Genomic DNA, 23,063 nt, shown 5'->3' on the forward strand with positions numbered 1-23,063 from the left:
CCCAAACAAAATTGGCGTCCTTTTTTCCCCACAATTAGAGCTTTCTTTTGATGGTATTTGATCACCTCTGCGTTTTTTATTATTTGCGCTATAAACAAAAATAGAGCGACAATTTTGAAAAAAATTCAATATATTTTACTTTTTTCTATAATAAATATCCCCAAAAAATATAAAAAAAACATTTTTTCCCTCAGTTTAGTCCGATACGTATTCTACCTATTTTTGGTAAAAAAAATCGCAATAAGCGTTTATCGGTTTGCGCAAAATTTATAGCGTTTACAAAATAGGAGATAGTTTTATTGCATTTTTATTAATATTTTTTTTTTACTACTAATGGCGGCGATCAGCGTTTTTTTTCGTGACTGCGACATTATGGCGGACACATCGGACACTTTTGACACATTTTTGGGACCATTGTCATTTATACAGCGATGAGTGTTTCTAAAAAATTACTGTGAAAATGACAATTGCAGTTTAGGAGTTAACCACTAGGGGGCGCTGAAGGGGTTAAGTGTGACCTCATATGTGTTTGTAACGGTAGGGGGTGGGGCTGGACGTGTGACGTCACTGATCGTCTTTCCCTATAAAAGGGAGCACACGATCAATGACACTGCCACAATGAAGAACGGGGAAGTCGGCGGCGAGCGCGCCTTACAACCCCACGGCTGGGCCTTAAAGAGACACGTACAGGTATGTGCTTGTGCCATTCTGCCCGACGTATGTCGGCGTGAAGGGGTCCTTAAGTGGTTAAAGTGTGACATGTTTGGTATCTATTTACACGGCGTAACATCATCTTTTATATTTTAGCCAAAAATTGGGGTAAAAAAATGTTTTTGTCTTTTTAATTCAATAAAGTGTATTTTCTCAAAAAAAATTGCATTTGTAGAAACTGCTGCGCAAATACTGTGTGACATAAAAAATTGCAACAATCGCCCTCGGGTTTCTGCTAAATAATAAATATATATATATGTATATTTTTTTAATTATTATTTTTATTATTATTATATTATATATATTTTTTATATATATATATATATATATATATATATATATATATATATATATATATATGTGTGTGTGTGTGTGATTATATTATATATATTTTTATATATGTATATATATATATATATATATATATATATATATATATATATATATATATATATATATATATAATAAAAATATATAATAATAATAATAATAATAAAAATATATAATGTATATAAATAATAATAATAATAATTAAAATATATGTATAGATAGAATGTTTGGAGGTTCCAAGTAATTTTCTAGCAAAAAATCCTGATTAAAACTTGCAAACAAAAAGTGCCAAAACATTCCGGGTCTTCAAGTGGATAAAGAATATGCTGGTTTGCAACGTGTAAAAAATAAAATAAAAATTATAATAATAAAAAAAAATTTGGCAGCAATATTTGACAAGTAAAATGGAGCGGGTGAAGGGAATGGTCTTTTAGTGATGAGGGGGAAGGGAATGTTAGTGATGAGGGGGAAGGGAATGTTAGTGACGAGGGGGAGGGGAATGTTATTTTAGTGATGAGGGGGAAGGGAATGGTCTTTTAGTGATGAGGGGGAAGGGAATGTTATTTTAGTGATGAGGGGGAAGGGAATGTTATTTTAGTGATGAGGGTTTATTACCCCCCAAGCGGTGGCGATGTTGTGTGATATAAATCTTCCTTCCTGCAGATCACCATGATGGCTCCCGTGGAGTCCAAGTTCTCTCAGTCCACGGGGGACACGGATAAGGTGGCGGACACAAAGCCGAGGATTGCAGAATGGCGCTACGGCCCGGCACAGCTGTGGTACGATATGCTGGGAGTGTCGGAGGATGGCAGCGGATTTGATTACGGCTTTAGGCTGAAGGATGAAAATGATGAGGAGGAGGAAATGGAAGTGGCAGAAAAGGAGACAGAAAAGGAGACGGAAATGGAGACAGAGAAGGTAATGGCCATATATGTACGGGAGTTTGATGTGGATCTGGTGAGCGCTGATAAGGCGGCACTGGTGATTGGCGGCTCTGATGAGCCCTAATGGACGGCACTGCTGGGCGGCGCTGATGGGTGGTGCTGATGAGCGCTGATGGGGCTGCACTGATGGGCGGCTCTGATGAGTGCTGATGATCAGTTCCTTGATTTATCTGTGTACATGTCCCCTGTCAAGATTTCTGGTTACTGGCTCTCCTCTTCTCCCCTCCCCTCTTCTCCCCTCTCCTCTCCTCTTCTCCCCTCCCCTCTCCTCTCCTCTTCTCTCCTCCCCTCCCCTCTCCTCTCGTCCCCTCTCCTTTCCTTTCCTCCCCTCCCCTCTCCTCTCCTCCCCTCTCCTCTCCTCTCCTCCCCTCCCCTCTACTCGCCTCTTCTCTCCTCCCCTCCCCTCCCCTCTCCTCTCGTCTCCTTTCCTTTCCTTTCCTTTCCTTTCCTTTCCTTTCCTCCCCTCTCCTCTCCTCTCCTCTCCTCCCCTCTCGTCCCCTCCCCTCCCCTCTCGTCCCCTCCCCTCTCGTCCCCTCCCCTCTCGTCCCCTCCCCTCTCGTCCCCTCCCCTCTCGTCCCCTCCCCTCTCGTCCCCTCTCCTCTCGTCCCCTCTCCTCTCCTCCCCTCCCCTCCCCTCTTCTCTCCTCTCCCCTCTTCTCTCCTCTCCTCCCCTCTCCACTCATCCCCTCCCCTCTCCCTCCCCTCTCCCTCCCCTCTCCCTCCCCTCCCCTCCCCTCTCCTCCCCTCCCCTCCCCTCTCCTCCCCTACCCTCCCCTCTCCTCCCCTACCCTCCCCTCTTCTCCCCTCTTCTCCCCTCCCCTCTCCTCTCCTCTCCCTCTCCTCTCCCATCTCCCTCTCCCCTCTTCCTCCCCTCCCCTCTACCTCTTCTCTCCTCCCCTCCCCTCTCCTCATGCTGTGGCAGAGTGTGAGGAAAGAAATGCTGATAACTGGCACATCTGTTTACCTTGTGATCAGCTGTGATTGGCCCTTTACCCTGATACTAAGGACACAGCGATCACAGAGCACGCCGGATGTACGCGAGGGGTGTGGCTCCAGAGGGATGTCCATGGACGCCCTCCCAGCAGAGCCTCACTGTACCCGTCTGTTGGCTATAGCGTGGTAAGGAAGGGGTTAAGTGATGACCTGTGCTGAACGTTGCAGATCTTATTGGCTGATGATGGAGTTTAAGTCGAGTGTTATCTTTATTTATTTTTATTTTTGCGATGCGTTTCAGAAAAAGGAGCCCCCCGAGGAAAACCCGGACAGCCAGTTCCAGGATGAGCACTTCCTGATGGTGACACAGCTCCAGTGGGAGGACGATGTCATCTGGAATGGAGAAGACGTGAAGCACAAAGTCACCAAGACTCAGAGAGCCAGTTTGGCGGGGTGGCTTCCTTCCAGCATGACCCGAAACGCCATGGCCTACAACGCCCAGCAAGGTGCCTTCTACCCTCCGTCTCCTCATAGTAGTGCCCAGTGTGTGCAGGGACTGTCCTCTAATTCTCTCCTTTGTGCAGGACTGAATCGCACCGGATCGCTGCTCAATCTCCCAACACCACTTGTGCAAAAACCCAGTTTATCCGCCGTGCTCATCTCCTCTAAAGGGAAAGAGAAGCATCCTCCCGAGCAGCAAGGCAAGTGACAGCTAGAGGAGCCCCCGGCACTTCCCACCCAATCCACAACCCCCGGGGGCCACATCATCTAGGCCTCTAGTTCTATAGACTGTGATAGGATTGGCATGGTGGGGCAGGACACAGAGAACCTCTAGAGCAGGGGTGTCCAGAGGGCCAGATTCCATGACGTGAACATGTGTGAGGGCCGACCATTTTGCCCGACATTCTTTGAACCGTTAAATTTCGGTCTAAGTGTGTTCGTCTGAGCGACTTATACACACCGCTAGGGCCGAAACAACTAATACACACCGCTAGGGCCGAAACAACTAATACACACCGCTAGGGCCGAAACAACTAATACACACCGCTAGGGCCGAAACAACTAATGCACACCGCTAGGGCCGAAACAACTTATACACACCGCTAGGGCCGAAACAACTAATGCACACCGCTAGGGCCGAAACAACTAATACACACCGCTAGGGCCGAAACAACTAATACACACCGCTAGGGCCGAAACAACTAATACACGCCGCTAGGGCCGAAACAACTAATACACACCGCTAGGGCCGAAACAACTAATACACACCGCTAGGGCCGAAACAACTAATACACACCGCTAGGGCCGAAACAACTAATACACACCGCTAGGGCCGAAACAACTAATACACACCGCTAGGGCCGAAACAACTAATACACACCGCTAGGGCCGAAACAACTAATACACACCGCTAGGGCCGAAACAACTAATACACACCGCTAGGGCCGAAACAACTAATACACACCGCTAGGGCCGAAACAACTAATACACACCGCTAGGGCCGAAACAACTAATACACACCGCTAGGGCCGAAACAACTAATACACGGCCCAACAAGAATTCTCCCGCCTTTGTGGCTGTGTGTGGTGAAGAGATGAGCTCAGGCGTGTTATTTGGATAGATATACCGTATTTATCGGGTTATTGCGCGCTCCGGCGTATACCGCGCACCCCTAAAGTGGACCCGACATTCCTGTAAAAAAAAAAGAGTTTTGGTCTTGCGCGGCGTCCATTGGCGGCCTCGTCGGGTCCGTCTGCGGCTTCGGGTGTCCTCTTCGTCGGGTCCGGCGTCCTTCTGCGGCGTCCTCCTCGCTCGATCCCCGCTTTCCCGCGCCAAGTTTGAATACTGCGCCGGCATATACCGAGCGCAGTACACTCGTGTATAGTCGGGCAGGCTCGGCTACTCTCGCGCTCACGTCCTGTACGTCCAGGACGTGAGCGCGAGAGGAGCCGAGCCTGCCCGACTATACACGAGTGTACTGCGCTCAGTATATGACGGCGCAGTATTCAAACTCGGCGCGGGTATCGGCGTATACCGCGCACCCACGATTTTGCCCTGATTTTCAGGGCAAAAAAGTGCGCGGTATACGCCGATAAATACAGTAATATATATATTAGTGGCCCCAACGAATCCCTGAGTGCCGCTCAGGACTAAAGATGAGCTCAGGCGTGTTATTTGGAGATACCGTATTTATCAGCGTATAATGCACACTTTCACTTTAAGAGGGAAGTTCCATACCGGGGGGCACTTACGCACATTCCCGCCCAAGCCAATTTTCAGCTTTCAGCGCTGTCGCACTTTGAATGACAATTGCGCAGTCATGCTACGCTGTACCCAAACTAAATTGGTGTCCTTTTTTCCCCACAAATAGAGATTTCTTTTGGTGGTATTTGATCACCTCTGCGTTTTTTTTTTTTTTGCGCAACAACTAAAAAAAGACTGAAAATTTTGAAAAAGATTACGTTTTTTTTCTGTTAATTTTTTTGTAAATAAGTAAGTTTTCTCTTTCAATTATGGGCACTGATATGGCGGCACTGATGGACATTGATGAGGTAGTACTGATTGGCACCAATGAGGTGGCACTGATGGGCACTGATTGGCGGCGCTAGTATGCAGCACTGATGGGCACTCATAGGCGGCACTGATGAGCACTCATAGGCGGCACTGATGGGCACTCATGGGCGGCACTGATGGGCATTCATGGGCGGCACTGGGCACTCATAGGCGGCACAGATGGGTGGCACTGATGGGTACTTATGGGTGGCACAGATTGGCATTGATAGGTGGGCACTGTGGGGTGGCACTGATGTATCCATGTTGCTAGTCAGTGCCCATTTGTGGGCACTGATTGGCATATTTTTTTTTTTTTTTTTTTTACTGACTTTTTATTTATTTTTATTGCCCTTTTTTTTTGCCCTTCCCTGGTTGTCCAGTGTGGCGATCCGAGGGGGGGCTGCGCTGATAAACAATCAGCGCGAACCACCCTGTCAGGAGAGCCACCGATCGGCTCTCCTCTACTCGCGTCTGTCAGACGCGAGTGAGGAAGAGCCATCAACGGCTCTTTCTGTTTACATCGTGATCAGCTGTGATTGGACACGGCTGATCACGTGGTAAAGTTTCTCCGCCGGAGGCTCTTTACCGAGATCGGAGATGCAGGGTGTCAGACTCACACCCTGCATCACCGATCGCGGCGATGCGCGCCCCGAAATCCTGCAGGACGTCCATAGACGTCTAGTCAGGATTTCAGAACCACTTCCCGGACGTCAATTGTCTATTGACCGGGCGGGAAGTGGTTAAATAGAGAACTGTGAAGCAAAATAAGGGTCAGTGCCCATGAATGCAGCCTCATCATTGCCATGAATGCAGCCTCACCATTGCCATGAATGCAGCCTCACCATTGCCATGAATGCAGCCTCATCATTGCCATGAATGCAGCCTCACCATTGCCATGAATGCAGCCTCACCATTGCCATGAATGCAGCCTCACCATTGCCATGAATGCAGCCTCACCATTGCCATGAATGCAGCCTCACCGTTGCAATCAATGCAGCCTTACCGTTGTCATGAATGTAGCCTCACCTTTGCCATCAGTGCAGCCTGATCAATGCCCATCTGCAGCCTCAGAGGAGACAGGGAGGGGACGGGACCAGCGTGAACAGATCACATACAGGAGAATCTCTTGTTTACGCGGCGGCCCTTTTAATACAAAGTCCTGCCTCCTATGATAGACAGAACAGTTGTCCAATGGCAGCCCAGGAGACGGGACTTCCTATTGCAGAGGCCGCCGTGTAAACAGGAGATTCTCCAGTAATCTGATGGCGCTGGTCCCGCCCCCTCCCTGTCTCCTCCGAGGAAGCGCTGATTAATTCATGGCCCTGGGGGCCACAAAAGATATATATATATTCAAATTACCAGGGGGGCCGCAATTGGCCCGCGGGCCGGACTTTGGACATGCCGGCTCTAGATGGACCTTGTGGTCTCATTATTATTATACAGGATTTACAATATTAAGGGGACAACACAGGAGGGTTAGGGGGGCCCTGATTCTGGGAGCTTGCAATCTAAAAAAAGTTATTTTGTAGAATTGTGAATAATTAAATAGCAATGATTTTCATTCTTCTCCGCAGTGTCTGTAGAAGAGGACCGCCCGTGGTTTTCAATTTTCCCCATTGACAATGAAGAGCTGGTGTATGGACGATGGGAGAACAACATCATCTGGGATGATCAGGCCATGGACAGACTATTGGCCCCGCCGGTCCTCACCTTGGATCCCAACGATGAAAACATTATCCTAGGTGGGTTGTGTTTTATACACCAAAGTATGATATATATATATACACACACACACACACACACATATATATATATACACACACATATATATATATATATATATATATACACACACACACACACACACACACACACATATATATATATATATATACAGCGGAAACTCGGATTACGAGTATATTCCATTCCAGGAGAATGCTCGTAATCCAAAGCGAGTTTCCTCATTGAAACCAATGGAAACGAAAATAATTTGTTCCACATTCACTTCTATGGCATGCAATATTGCATGAAGCCAGAGGTTGGAGGGCGCCAGAGAGCCACAGAAACACTTGGAAAGGCCCAGGGACAGCGCGGCTGAACTCGGAAAACCTCAGAGAGGCTCGGGAACTGAGTATTTCCGTGTTTTTCCAAGCATTTCCAATCGATTCCGGTGCCCCCCCCCACCTCAGGCCAAATGCGGTACTGCACACCACTGTGGCTTGAAACCTGCTCATTTTGTGAGACAACACTCGCAAACCGAGTCAGGATTTAAAAAAATACACAGCGCTCGTATTGCGAAACGCTTTTTAACCGCGTTACTCGCAATCCGGAGTTTCACTGTGTGTGTGTGTGTGTGTATATCCATGATGGTGAGATGTGATTGGAGGAAAGAGATTCTGTGGACAGCTGTCTTTTATACACATAACGAGTTGTTGGGAGCACCTTCTTATGCCCCGTACACACAATCTGAAAATTGTACGAAAAATGCCGCTTTGGAATCGCTCGTACAATAATGGGATCGTTGGTACAGAGATTTCGAGAGCCGATTATGACAGTTAGTCCGATATTATTCTATCCGACATTCACGGGAAAAAAATTCAGATGGTACGATTTTCATTTAATCAGTACAGCTGTCTTCCGAAAAGGCAAAACAAATGCATTACAACACAACGCGTACAATCACTTCCGAATTTTTTTGAGAATTTTCTTGACTTTAGTAAACTCATCAGATTCGACGTGAGATTAGCATCCAAAAAAAAAAAAACGGACGATCATTCATCCGATAATCTCATTTTGTGTACCGGGCATTACATTGTCAGGACTAATCTGTGTACCCCTCCCTGTAGACAGTCTGTGGGGGGAGGTAATAGGATTTTTGTACTCACCGTAAAATCCATTTCTCTGAGTTCATGGACGGACACAGCAGCATTGACCTTAGGGGTTATATACCTTTCCTTCTAGGAGAGACTAGGCAGAAAAAAACACCACTTTAATAGCTAGATTCAGAGACGTTTACGCCGGCGTATCAGTGAATCTACGCCGTCGTAAATGTAAGCGTATTCTGGAAACCAGACACGCTTAAATTAGGCTAAGATACGAGTGGCGTAAGTCTCCTACGCCGTCATATCTTAGGGTGCATATTTACGCTGGCCACTAGGTGGCGCTTTCGTTGATTTCGGCGTAGAATATGCAAATGAGCTAGATACGCCAATTCAGAAACGTACGTGCGCCCGGCGCATTTTTTTACGTCGTTTACGTAAGGCTTTTTCCGGCGTAAAGTTAGTCGAACAAAAAGCTGGCCTAGCCAATGTTAAGTATGGACGTAGTTCCCGCGTCGAATTTTGAAATGTTTACGTTGTTTGCATAAGTCGTCTGTGAATGGGGCTGGACGTAATTTACGTTCGCGTCGAAACTAATACGTCCTTGCGGCGTACTTTGGAGCAATGCACACTGGGATATGTCCACGGACGGCGCATGCGCCATTCGTTAAAAACGTCAATCACGTCGGGTCACGAGTCATTAACATAAAACACGCCCCCCTGTTCCTCATTTGAATTAGGCGCGATTACGCCGGCCCATTTACGCTATGCCGCCGTAACTTAGGAGGCAAGTGCTTTGTGAATACAGCACTTGCCTCTCTGACTCTGGCGGCGTAGCGTATATACGATATGCTACGCCGCATCAAAGTTATGCCAGTCTTTCTGAATCTGGCTATCAGTGTTAAAACACTTCTCTCAGTACAGCACCTCCCAGGGGGCGGGTCCCCCGGGTACATCCCACTCTCTGGAAGCATCCAGCCTCAGTTCGTAGACAAGCAGTACAAACAAAAGGAGGGGTGGGTGCTGTGTCCGTCCATGAACTCAGAGAAATGGATTTTACGGTGAGTACAAAAATCCTATTTTCTCCTCCGTTCATGGACGGACACAGCATCATTGACCTTAGGGACGTCCCCAAGCAGTGTCAAAAATTTTGAGGGGTGGGAAAACACAGCAAACCAAGCTTCACCCCAAACAAACCAAAGTTCAACGGAGGAACTCCAACCTTAAACTGCCGCCTGTAACACCTTGCGGCCAAAAGAGGCATCCGAAGATGCACTCGCATCCACCTTGTAAAACTTTGAAAAGGTGTGGACTGACGACCAGGTCGCCGCCTTACATACCTGTAAGACAGACGCTTGATGACGGAAATCCCAAGAGGCACCAATCGCCCTGGTCGAATGTGCCGTGACCTGAAAGGGAGGCGCCCGTCCCTTTAGGGCATAGGACTGGAGCACGACTTGTCTGATCAACCTAGAAATGGTGGCCGACGAGACCGCCAGACCTTTCTTAGGACCAGTCACCGACACGAACAGTGAGTCCGACCTCCGAAACTGAGCCGTAGCAGACAAGTACACCCATAGGGCCCGAACCACGTCCAAGGAATGCAAAGTGGTCTCCTTCTGGTTTTTCGGCTGAGGGCATAAGGATGGAAGAACAATGTCCTCATTAATGTGAAAAGCCGAAACAACCTTATGGATGACCAAGTAAGGGGCCTTGCAGGACAAGGCCGCCATTTCAGATACTCGTCTCGTAATTGCCACCAGAAAAACCACCTTCTGGGACAGAGTCAACAAAAGAATCTTCCGAATGTCCTCAAACGGAGCGTCTTGAAGCGCCGAAAGAACTAAATTCAAGTCCCATGGAGGTATCGGAGGACGCACAGGAGGGGCCACATGCCGGATCCCCTGGACAAACGTATGCACCAAGGAGTGCGCCGCCAAAGGGTCGCTGAAAGTAGGCAGCTAGAGCCGAGATCTGACTCTTAACCGTACTCAAATCGAGAGCCTGATCCACTCCATGCTGTAAGAACAGCAGAATCTGGGACATCACATATGTACGAGGGTGCCACTTCATCTCCTCACACATAGAGATGTAGGCATTCCATGTACGATGGTAAATCTTTCGTGAAGTAGACTTCCGTGCTCGTAGCATGGTAGAAATCACAGAGCCCGACAGGCCTCGATCCTTCAACACCTGGCTCTCAACAGCCATGCCGTCAAAGCCAGCGACTGTAAAGCAGGGTGAAAGATAGGACTTTGCGACAGAAGGTCTTCTCTCAGGGGCAGACGCCAAGGAACGTCTGCCACCAGATGCACCAGGTCCGCGTACCAGGGACGGCGCAGCCAATCCGGGGCGCTCAGGATTGTTGGTATCCCCTCGGCTTCCACCCTGCGCAGCAGGCGAGGAAGAAACTGCAGGGGAGGGAATATATATTAGACGGTAGTGACCCCAAGGCGCCACCAGCGCGTCTGACGCGTCCGCCCACAGATCCCTTGATCTGGTCACAAATCGTGACACCTTCCGATTGAGACGGGACGCTAGAAGGTCCACGTCTGGAGTGCCCCATTTCTGGCACAGAGTCTGAAACGCCTCCGGGTGTAGCGACCATTCTCCTTGGTCCAGCTTTTGGCGACTTAGATAGTCGGCTTGCCAATTCAGCACCCCCGGAATGTACACCGCCGACAGAGCTGGAACGTAGCTTTCGGCCCACCGGAGGATGTGCGCGACTTCCGTCGCTGCAGCCGAGCTCCGTGTGCCCCCCTGATGATTGACGTATGCCACAGCCGTGGCATTGTCGGACTGGATTCTGATCGGCCGACCTTGCAGACCCAGAGACCACTTGGAGAGACACAACTTGATCGCTCGGAGCTCCAGTACATTGATTGGAAGGCGGGACTCCTCCTGAGTCCAGCGCCCCTGGGCTGACTGGACACCCCAGACACCCCCCCAGCCGGAGAGGCTGGCATCCGTCGTGATCACTGTCCAGTGACACGGCAGGAACGATTTTCCGTTCCTGAGTACCGGAGATGTCAGCCACCACACTAGGGAGGACTTGGTCAGTCGACTCACCCGAATTTGGTAATCCAGAGACGAAGGAAGCTTGTCCCATCGTGACAGAATCTCTTTCTGTAACACTCGAGTGTGGAATTGGGCATACGGGACTGCCTCGAAAGAGGCCACCATCAGACCCAGCACTCTCATGCTAAAGCGAAGCGACGCCCATTTCTGGATGCAGAGTCTTAAGTTTTTCCGCTGGGAGAAAAACTCTCGCCTCCGAGGAATCCAGGACCAACCCCAGATATTCCAGCCGCTGAGACGGTACCAGTACTGACTTCTGGATATTCAGCAGCCAACCGAATTCTCGGAGGGTCTGGAAGGTGATAGACACGTCCTCTTCTAACTCTGAGCTTGAGGAAGCTTGAGGAAGAAGGTCGTCCAGGCATCCCACGATAGCGATCCCGCGCTGCCGCAGCAGGGCCAGAATCGGGGCGAGCACCTTGGTGAAAACCCGTGGTGCCGAAGCCAGGCCGAACGGGAGGGCCACAAATTGAAAATGGTCCTCCCCGACCGCAAAGCGCAGAACCTCTGGTGTTTTGCGCATATGGGGATAAACAAAGACAAATCTCCTGCGCTCCGGTATTTTTGGAAGATGTTATGAGATGGGAAAATTCAATTTAAAAAGTATCTTCCAGAGTCTTGCAGCCCTCCTCAGAATCGTGGGAATTCATGAGACTAAAAAAGAAAGAACGGAGGGCGCACCAACCTAGTGTGATACTGATAAGAATTTTAATAAAATTGTTAAAATAAATCATTGTACTCACAAGTGGAGTTTAAAATCAGGCCTTGAAAAACAATACAGCAGACGTCCAACACCATCGGCAAAACACGATAATCACTTCAATCTATGACCGTTGTTAGGGCTGACGCGTTTCGGGGGCTTACCCCTTTCCTCAGAGCTTGGTGGTATGCAGGTGCGCGTCCTTGATATCCAAGGATGCCAGGAAATCCCCCTGATGGAGCGCTGCTATTACCGAGCGAATCGACTCCATCCTGAATTTTTGCACTTTGACAAAGCAATTGAGGGCCTTGAGGTCCAGGACCGGACGGAGCCCATCCTTATTGGGGACTACAAACAGATTGGAGTAAAACCCCTGAAACCGTTCCGTTGAGGGAACCGGCACAATCACCCCCCTGACCAGCAGGTCCTGGACAGCTCCTGACAGATCCTTCAGGCGATCCGGAGGTTGGAGGGAAAAAATCTGTGTGGTGGACAAGAGAGAAATTCTATCTTGTACCCTGAGGAAACTACTTCGCAAACCCACCGGTCAGAGAGAAGAGACCTCCACCGAGCCGCGAATTCGCAAAGCCGGCCCCCCACCCGAGATGTGGGTGGGGCAAACCTTCATGCGGAGGCAGGCTTGTCCGCAGGCTTGATGGGCTTGCGGTACCAGGGGCGCTTTTGCCCTTCAGTGAACGCCTTGGCACCCTGGAAACGTTTTCCTGCCACACTTGGCGGGCAAAAAAAAACGCTTGGGGGTAGTAAATGAGGGCCCTTGCCTACGGCGAGGCTCCTTACCCTTCCCAGATTGCGGGAGCAGAGTGCTCTTACTGCCTGTGGCATCTTTTATGATGTCATCCAGGGACGCCCCAAAAAGCCGTTCACCCTTAAAAGGCAAATCCACCAGGGACTTCTCAGAGGACTGGTCCGCAGACCAACACTTCAGCCACACAAGGCGGCGTAGTACCACTGCGTAGACAGAGGCCCTGGAGAGCAAGGGGAGCGTATCCAGGGCCGACTCACAAATTTCAGACCCTGCACCAACTGGTCGGCCAGCGCCACACAGAGCTCAGGAGCATTATGCGCCTCCAGCTCCTGTACCAGGGACTTAGTCCGTTCGGTAAGCGTCTACGACACCAGAGCCCCGGCCAAAACCATTCTCACCGCTGACCCCACCACTGTGAATAAGGAGCGGGCCACAGCCTCAGCTCTTTTATCTGTGGGGTCTTTAAAGGCGGGAGCCCCTTCCACAGGCAACGTGGTAGCTTTGTTCAGCCTGGACACAGGGGGGTCCACTGACGGAGGAGATACCCACTTTTTTTGGAAATCCTCCCCAAACGGGTAACGGACCGCAAAGTATTTTGGAAGAGCAAAAACTTTCTGCGGACGATCCCATTCCTTGTATAACAAGTCGTCCAGATACGGAACACAAGGAAATACTTTTGCGGTGCGGAGTGGCTTGCGGGACCCAAAAGGGACCGGCATGATTTCATTCTACAAAACAATTTAGACTGCCTCTTTATCACAGAAAGCTGGCTCACAGCCGACTGTAACACCATTCTAGGAGAACTGGTGCCTGTAAATTATCGCATTCTAACAGAAAACAGAGTGGGGCAAAGAGGAGGAGGCCTGGCGGTGATCCACAAGACTCACCTCTCGATCACTAAACCTGGCCTTCAGTACTCACTTCCATTCATGGAAACCCTCACTCTACAACTGCAAACAAATCGCCAGGACACTGTTCACATACTCCTGTGCTATAGACCACCGGGTCCAAAAACCGCACCTGCTCATGTCATCTTCACCTATACTTTAAACACCAAACACCTCCTGCTGCTCGGGGATTTTAACCTCTGGGCCAACTCCTCACAGGACCCCGTCGCCGACGCCTGCATTGACCACTTGGAAGGATTAGGTCTGCAGCAACTAGTATGTGGGCCCACACATGCTTCAGGCCACACGCTCAATCTCATTTTCAGACAAGATCTGGAAATCAATATTCTGGAAAATGAGCCGCAACCATGGACTGATCACCATGCCATTAAATTCACAATCAACATAAATGCCCCCTCAAAAAAAACGGTAAAACCGGTGACAACACACTGGACTAGATCTCAGAAGAAGCTCCACTCAGAACTCTTCAAAACTACATTAGGGAACAAAATAAAAACAATCCAACTACATCAAACAGCCACAGAAACGCTTGATGCTATAAACAAGGCTCTGCTACAGTCAGCCGACTTAGTAGCGCCAAAACGCACAACGTGCATCTGGAAAAACAACTCCAGCTGGTTTAACTACCAGCTGTTGTTGCTAAAGCAAGAGCGCAGAAGAGCAGAAGCAGCCTGGAAAAGAAGCTCTTCAGAGGAAAACCACACTATTTATAAGATAATAACCAAAAAATACCATAAAGAAATCTTTATTGCCAAAAAAATAAATGTTTCCAATATTATCACCAATGTACTAAACCGCCCCGTGAACTCTTCAATCTAGTTACCAAGACCATGAACCCAGTGGGCCGGATTCAGGTAGGGGCGCGCATTGTTGCGGCGGGGCAGCGTATCGTATTTACGCTACGCATCCGTAAGTCAGAGAGGCAAGTGCTGTATTCACAAAGCACTTGCCTCCTAAGTTACGGCGGTGTAGCGTAAATGGGGCCGGCGTAAGTGCGCGTAATTCAAATGAGGATGAGGGGGCGTGTTTTATGTTAATTTTTGGTGACCCGACGTGATTGACGTTTTTCCCGAACGGCGAATTTCCCAGTGTGCATTGCTCCAAAGTACGCCGCAAGGACGTCATTGGTTTTGACGTGAGCGTAAATTACGTCCAGCCCCATTCACGGACGAGTTACGTAAACGACGTAAAATTTTCAAATTTCGACGAGGGAACGACGACCATACTTAACATTGGCTACGCCACCTAGGGGACATGTTTATCTTTACACGGCGTATCTCTTACGGAAACGGCGTATCTTTACTGCGACGGGCAAGCGTACGTTCGTGAATCAGCGTATCTAGTAATTTACATATTCTACGCCGAAATCAACAGAAGCGCCACCTAGCGGCCAGCGGAAAAATTGCATCCTAAGATACGACGGCGCAGGCCGTCGTATCTTAGCTAGGTTTAAGTGTATCTCAGTTTGAGCATACACTTAAACTTACGACGGGCTTAGATTCCGAGTTACGTCGGCGTATCTACTGATACGCCGGCGTAACTCTTTGTGAATCCGGCCCAGTCTGTCTAGAAGCCCCTAATTCTGATTCACAATAATTTTGCAACAAATTATCGGATTATTTCATCAATAAAATTGAAAGAATCCGTGAAAGTATTCAGCAAAATAGTACCTCCACCCCCCCCCCCCCCTAAATCACAGACCTAATACCCACATAATTCCGCCACAATCACCTAACTTCACTCTAAAACCCATTTCCATCGATGCCACTAAAAATATCATCAGGACTCTGCGAAATAGCACAAAACAAAAAGATTCGCCCTGGGACTTTAAATGAAGTGGGTAACGTTTCCGCCAGTAAAAATAATAGTAATTGTATAGTATATAATTTAATCAAGCAAAATTGTTTACATGCGTAGAGTAACATTGTTACATACATAACACCAACAATTGCCAATTGAATCAATACTTACACAGTAAATATTAGTACACAAGTATAATAGTGGGCAGGATACATGGGCATCGTACTACCCGACTAGCCTAGTTTCGCAAGATCCAGCTTGCTCTTCAGGGGTGTGTAACACTGTTCCACTGAGCTTGACCATGGCTACAAATGTGTGGCCCCAAGACGGCAGCAGCAGGTGTCTCACCCGGGAGCTGAGGTGGTGGAGTCAAAATGGGGGGACCCCTCCAGGGGCCAAACGGAGAGCAGGCATGGCATGTGTATAGTGATGTATCCAAAGAGACCTCATAGTCCATAACAAGTATAGGCTGAGTATGGTGAGTATCCCGAGTATAAAAGTAAAACACAGCAGGCAATCTCCACAGCTGTGTGTGTCCTCAGTGAGGAGTGAAATTAAAAAGGCGAAATAGCACAGCGCCTAATGATATCATCCCCACCAAATTGCTGAAAGAATGTGCCGATATTTTGGCTCCAGCTATTCATGCAGCTAATAAACCAATCATTCAAGGAGGGCGTGGTGCCACCCTTGCTGAAACAAGGTATAATCAAACCAATTCTAAAAAAAAACACCCTCGACCCCAAAGACCCAAACCACCGTCGCCCCATAACAGGCCTGAATGTCTTCTCCAAGGTAATGGAGAAAGAAGTTGTACAACAGCTGCAACATCACTTAGACACCCATAAATTACTTGACCCATTCCAGTCCGGTTTCGGTCCGGGTCACGGGACAGAAACAGCACTGCTCAAAATATGGGATGACGCTCTAGAGGCCGCAAACGAAGGAGAACCTTGTCTTCTAGTACTGCTGGACCTAAGCGCAGCTTTTGATACGGTAGACCACAAATTATTACTGACACGGCCAGCTGAAGTAGCCGGAGTCACGGAAAGTGATTTATCAAGGTTCTCCTCCTTCTTGGAAAACCGATCACAAATGGTGAAATTGGGCCCTTTCACTTCTGAAAAACGCACAGTGTCATGCGGAGTCCCTCAGGGATCCCCTCTGTCGCCTGTTCTTTTCAATATCTATCTCCGCCCGCTTTTTGAATTTATCAGCAACCAGAAGTTACTTTACCACTCCTATGCAGATGACACACAACTGTATTTTCGCATCTGCAACAAAAAGGATCATTATCTCGGACTAGAGAAATGCCTCACTCTAATAGATAACTGGATGACAAAGAGTTACCTTAAACTCAACGGCTCAAAAACAGAACGTCTCCTGTTTCAGGCCAATCGGAAGATTCATCCCGCAACTACATGGACCCCCCCGCCCATTCTGGGTCAATCCATCACCCCCAGCACCAAAGTCAAAAGTCTCGTAGTCATCTTCGACACCCACATGACAATGGATGTACAAATAGGGTCAGTAGTCAGCGGATCCCATCATCTGCTGCGCCTTCTACACAGACTCACCCCCTTTATCCCGAAAGAGGACATTGCGGTCGTGGTGGGGACACTTATCAACTCCAGACTTGACTATGCAAATGCCCTCTATCTCGGACTCCCAAAGTACCAAATCACTCGTCTGCAAGTCGTTCAAAATACGGCCGCTCGACTTGTGACTGGGAAAAAAACATGGGAATCAATCTCACCTTCACTGAGATCCCTTCATTGGCTGCCAGTAAAAGACAGAATCACTTTCAAAGCTCTCTGTCTGACGCATAAGTGTATTCTGTGAAATGCCCCCCAATATCTATGCGAGAAACTAAAAGCACACAACGCCAATCGCATTCTGCGATCCACCAACCAAAATCTACTCCAGATACCCAAAGCCAGATCCAAGTCCAAAGGAGAACGAAGATTTGCGGTCCAAGGACCCAGACTATGGAACGCTCTACCAACCACCATCCGATTGGAGGAGAACCACCTGGCCTTCAGGAGAAAGATCAAGACCCATCTCTTCTGAGGGCCCAGGGAATGGATACCAAGCGCCCAGAGGCGATTCAGTTCGCATGTGTTGCGCTATATAAGTTTCTCACTCACTCACCTAAAAATGCCACCTTAGTACTGCAGACAAAAAACAGGACCCACCGGTCACCCTCCCGGCTGATACAGAGAGCAGGGAACCCCCAGGGACTCACCACCCAGAACCAGGCTGTACCGCTGTGTAGAGCTGAGAGTGCTGCCTGTGCCCTGTCGTTTCCTCAGGAAGAAAAAACTGCGGTGTTGGCACAGTTATTCCAGACACTAGAGGCCAAAGCATTTCTAAAATGGCCGCCGACATGCAGAAAAACAGCATGCGGGCTACAAGAAAATTGCCGCTGACATATAGAGGCGTGGCTCCGGCAAAATGGCGGCTGTACTCGTGTGAAACACAGCATACACTGACACAGCACCTCACAATAAAAAAATACAGCACCCGTACAGTAAAAAATACAGTACCCCACATCAGCACAGCCCCCTCGGTAGTAGCAGAGCCCCCCCTCAGGTGGACCCCCCACCTCACAGCCGCCACCCAGAAACGGGGAAAGGGAGAGAGAAAAGCAGGGCGGACCCTCAGTCGACCTCCCCAGGAATGCACCAGCCCAAAACACCCTGCCGAGGCAAAGGGATACTACTTACCCGTCCTGTGACCACCGGCTGGAGGCATTCCAGACAGACCCAACGTCCGCTTGCGGCATGGCTGTCGGCCCGGCACACTGTGACACAGCCATAGAGACCGGTCATATGTGTGCCCTGGAATGTGTAGTTCACCGGCCGCCACTGGAGCAACGGGGCATGTCGTGGACGGCCTAGCTAAAGACCGGCACACGCTTGATGGCCAAACATGGGGGGACTACAAGGATCAAGATCCAGCCTGTCACCCAGTCGGCAGTTGATTGTAGATCCCAGGATCCAAAAATGCAGTAACAAATAAAGGCGAAAAAAATCGCAAAAAAATCTCCAGAGCACATGGGCTCCAGAAAGGCCATGTCCTCTCCTGACGCTAGGCAGATTAAAACTGAGGCTGGATGCTTCCAGAGAGTGGGATGTACCCGGGGGACACGCCCCCTGGGAGGTGCTGTACTGAGAGAAGTGTTTTAACACTTAAAGTGCTGTTTTTTTCTGCCTAGTCTCTCCTAGAAGGAAAGGTATATAACCCTAAGGTCAATGCTGCTGTGTCCGTCCATGAACGGAAGAGAAACTTATTTTCCTCCATTTATAACATTTGTATCATGTGATCTCTCTGGAGTTTTGGTTGATATTCTGTCTCCATCATATAAAATACACCTATGAGAGAAATTATATTCATTTCTATGTAACAATCGGCATAGGAAGTAAAATGAGCCGATTACATACAAAAAAATATATATATTGAATGGTTTCTCTTTACAGAAATCCCGGATGAAAAAGAGGAAACAACATCAAATTCACCTTCTAAAGAAAGCAAAAAGGAATCCTCTTTAAAGAAAAGTCGAATCCTGTTGGGTAAAACGGGCGTGATAAAAGAGGAGCCGCAGCAGGTGAGACTTGTTTTGGGTTTTGTCCATTATTATTTTTTTGCTGCTATAAAAATAAACGTATGTAGTACATCCCCCCCAAATGCATTCCCCTGTGTTGTATCCCCTTAAAAATACGACCAGCCCAGAGGAATATCTAGTGTTCTGCAAAAAATCCAGTCAGCTCCAATCTTTCTGTACTGAGCTGACAACCCCGACTCCGCTGCCCTGAAATTCACAGCAGTGTTGTCAGTTTTTCCTGCTAGACTGCTGAACTCCATCCATCCCCACCTACCTCCTCTCTTCTCCCCGCCTATCCCCTACCCCTCTCTCCGCCTATCCCCTGCCCCTCTCTCCGCCTATCCCCTGCCCCTCTCTCCACCTATCCCCTGCCCCTCTCTCCGCCTATCCCCTGCCCCTTTCTCCGCCTATCCCCTTTCTCCGCCTATCCCCTGCCCCTCTCTCCGCCTATCCCATGCCCCTCTCTCCGCCTATCCCATGCCCCTCTCTCCGCCTATCCCATGCCCCTCTCTCCGCCTATCCCCTGCCCCTCTCTCCGCCTATCCCCTGCCCCTCTCTCCGCCTATCCCCTGCCCCTCTCTCCGCCTATCCCCTGCCCCTCTCTCCGCCTATCCCATGCCCCTCTCTCCGCCTATCCCATGCCCCTCTCTCCGCCTATCCCATGCCCCTCTCTCCGCCTATCCCATGCCCCTCTCTCCGCCTATCCCCTGCCCCTCTCTCTGCCTATCCCCTGCCCATCTCTCCGCCTATCCCCTGCCCCTCTCTCTGCCTATCCCCCCCCCCCCCACACAGAATCTGGTGCAGCTGTGCATGGCAGCCAATCAGCTTCTAACTTCAGCTTCTTCGATGAAGCTTTGACAATAAAACCTGAAAGCTGATTGGTCTCCACGCAGAGCTGCACCTGATTCTGCACTCTCCAGTTTCAGTGAATCTCCTGCAATGTGTCATGTCGGCAGTATTATTATCGCCTCCTATAACAACCTGTTGTACTTTTATATATAAATGTGATTTTTGTTTTTCTCTGGTGAAGAACATGTCCCAGCCGGAGGTGAAGGATCCCTGGAATCTGTCCAATGATGAGTTTTATTACCCCAAACAGCAAGGATTGCGGGGAACCTTCGGAGGAAACATCATCCAGGTACAGAAAGTGATATGATAATCTATACTGGGGGGGAGGGGATATTTGGAGGTGTGTACAGTGCGCCATACAACGATTGCAGCCATCGCCCAGGAAGGTCTACAGAAGATCCCAGCAGTCTGGACACAGAGGGGGTTATAAATATGTCCTTGTTGGGAATGCATACATCAGGAACGGTCACAAGGCCCGTGATCGCACCGTCATCACACAGATCAAAGGTGAAATCAGAAGAGCCAATAAATATAAAATAATCATTTCTTTCTCGTACATCACGGGACACAGAGCAGCATATTCATTACTATGTGGGTTATATGGAGTACCTTCAGGTGATGGACACTGGCAATCTCAAACAGGAAGTGCCCCTCCCTATATAACCCCCTCCCATAGGAGGAGTACCTCAGTTTTTTCGCCAGTGTCTTAGGTGTTGGTCATGGAATAGCTTGTCTCCTACATCCTTGGGATCAAGGCAGGCTAACCGGATCTGTCCAAGGTGCCTCAGAGCCAAAGTGGACAGTACCCGGGCCCCAAACCGTGGGGTTTTGCCCATAATGCTTCTCTTTTTAGAGAGCTGGACCCTGGGCCCAGGACTTAGAACCTCTGCGGTACCTAAGGTAACCTGTTTGCCAGGGTGCTATATGGGCCCAGGACAGTGGGTTCCTTTTTAGGACCCCAGGGCCTGAAGGTCTAGTACGCCACCCACGGAGATGGGGGAAGATTGGACCGCTTGCTATGCAAAGTCCTGCGGCATGGAGCAGGTAAGAAAGGGGGGGCCTGCGGGACTTGGTTCGTCGGCAGGCTCTCTAGGGAGATCTTTGGGGGATGTGCCTGAGTATGCTCTTGCATTGGCAGTTTTGGGCCACTATGTCTATCAAAGAGACAGGATGGTCTATGTATGGGCTCCCATGTGTGATCTTCCTAAAGATATGTGTTGCATTGTAAATTGTCTGCTGGGCGCTGGGTTGGGAAAGGAGCTGTGTGTTAGCTATGCTTTCCCAGGACTGGGGGGTCAGTGACTCACCTGAGGCCTTACCTGTCTGGGTGCCGTGCGGTGTACTCCTCCAGCATGTCAGACGCTTCCGGCGTGGCCCCCTCCTCCGCAACAGGGGCGCGCGCGCGGGCGCGCGCCCTGTAATATAGGCGCAGGGTGATGATTCGCGCCGTTGTGGAGAAAGAGGGGCGGGACATCCAGTCTCATAAAAGGAAGGGGCGGCCCTTCCTCTATGCTGTGTAGCTCAGTTGCTTACTGAGCTTGAAGGAGGAGGACGCAGAGCGGTTGCAGTGCGGCTGAGGGCACCCAGTGGCGCAAGGAAGTATTGCAGTTCTGGTGAACAGAACTAGCTGTGTGGTTACTAGCCTAAAAAATTCCTTATACAGCAGATGGATACTTGCAATTTTTTGAGGGAAGACAGCATGTTTTCATAAAAAAAAAAAAAAAAAAAAAAAAAGGTTTTTGAAAAAAAAAAAAAAATATATAGGAAACATACTGGTCTTCCCGTTTTGGTTTTTGGACGTTAATTGTTAATACCGTTCCCTAAACCGTACTATTTCTTTCTCCTAGCTACAACCATCAAGGGTTGTAAGCAGGGGTACCTCGGTATTGTACCATGGCTTCCAAAGGTTCAGGATCAGGGGGTACAAAAGAAAGGGGCCCCCCCTCAGATTCTGACGGTTCAGATCGGCCTATGCCGGTACTTTCCCCACAGGTTATTACACCATTGGGCACCTTGGTTAAGCCATTAGGGAGATCTGGTGCTGAGGCTACATCAGATCCACCCAACCCTGTGTTTATCACAGAGAGTATGCTAGCCGCCTCCTTGGAGGGGCTAGAGAAAAGATTGGCGGCTATGATAGCCAAATCTACACCGGGTAAAAAGCGGACTAGGTCTCCGTCGCCTGAGTGTGGACCCTCAGATGCTGAGGTTCTCTCCCCGGGGGGATTTGAGTTGCAGGAGGATCATTTGGACCGGGACCAAATTGGTTCAGAGGTTGAGGGTTCGGCTAATGAAGAGCCTTGCTCGGCCTCCCAAGCGGAAAGCTTCTGGGTTCATTCTCTGACAGACATGGTCCACTTGGCGTTTAATTTGCCTTTGCCGGAACCTCAGGGTCCGGCCGTATCATCTTTAGGCTCTTTGAAAACGCCTCGCAGTAGCGCTGTTTTTCCAGTCCATCCTCTTTTAGAGGAAGTAATCTTCCAGGATTGGGCACGACCAGACAGAATCTTTTTACCACCTAAAAGATTTTCCGTCGTCTATCCTATGGAAGAAAAATTTGCCAAAAAGTGGACTATCCCAGTGGTGGATGCCGCCATCTCCTGTGTAAATAAGTCCCTGACTTGCCCGGTAGAAAACATACAGGTGTTTAAAGAACCGGTTGATAAGCGTTTGGAGACGCTTTTAAAAGCATCCTTTACTACGGCGGGTGCAGTAATACAGCCAGCGGTGGCTGCTATTGGAGTTTGTCAGGCACTAACAGACCAGACAAGACAAATGCTTAAGGTTATTCCGGCCCAACAGGCGGAAGAATTATCTGATATTCCTAGAGCCATGTGCTTCGCGGTGGATGCTATAAAGGATTCCATCCAGCAAGCGTCTCGTCTGTCACTATTTTTAGTACATATGAGAAGGCTCTTATGGTTAAAGAACTGGGAGGCTGAGCCCCCATGCAAAAAGCTCCTGGCAGGGTTTCCCTTCCATGGAGAACGACTCTTCGGAGAAGATCTGGATAAATACATTCAGACTATTTCAAGTGGCAAAAGTACACTTCTACCAGTAAAAAAGAAGGTC

The 23,063-nt window shown here is 49.1% G+C and overlaps 1 protein-coding gene across 1 annotated transcript in view; it reads left to right on the top strand.

The window, feature by feature from the left end:
- The window catches only part of TAF1 (TATA-box binding protein associated factor 1), a 127,831-nt gene that overhangs the window by 26,462 nt on the left and 78,306 nt on the right, over window positions 1-23,063 (top strand). The window contains exons 7-12 of the mRNA XM_040334447.1: window positions 1,705-1,959; window positions 3,219-3,423; window positions 3,502-3,618; window positions 7,045-7,212; window positions 19,018-19,145; window positions 20,173-20,280. Coding sequence (XP_040190381.1) covers window positions 1,705-1,959; window positions 3,219-3,423; window positions 3,502-3,618; window positions 7,045-7,212; window positions 19,018-19,145; window positions 20,173-20,280 — 981 coding nt within the window. The remainder of the gene's footprint in view (window positions 1-1,704; window positions 1,960-3,218; window positions 3,424-3,501; window positions 3,619-7,044; window positions 7,213-19,017; window positions 19,146-20,172; window positions 20,281-23,063) is intronic.

This window comes from Rana temporaria, assembly GCF_905171775.1.
Source record: "Rana temporaria chromosome 9 unlocalized genomic scaffold, aRanTem1.1 chr9e, whole genome shotgun sequence".
Lineage (NCBI taxonomy): Eukaryota > Metazoa > Chordata > Amphibia > Anura > Ranidae > Rana > Rana temporaria.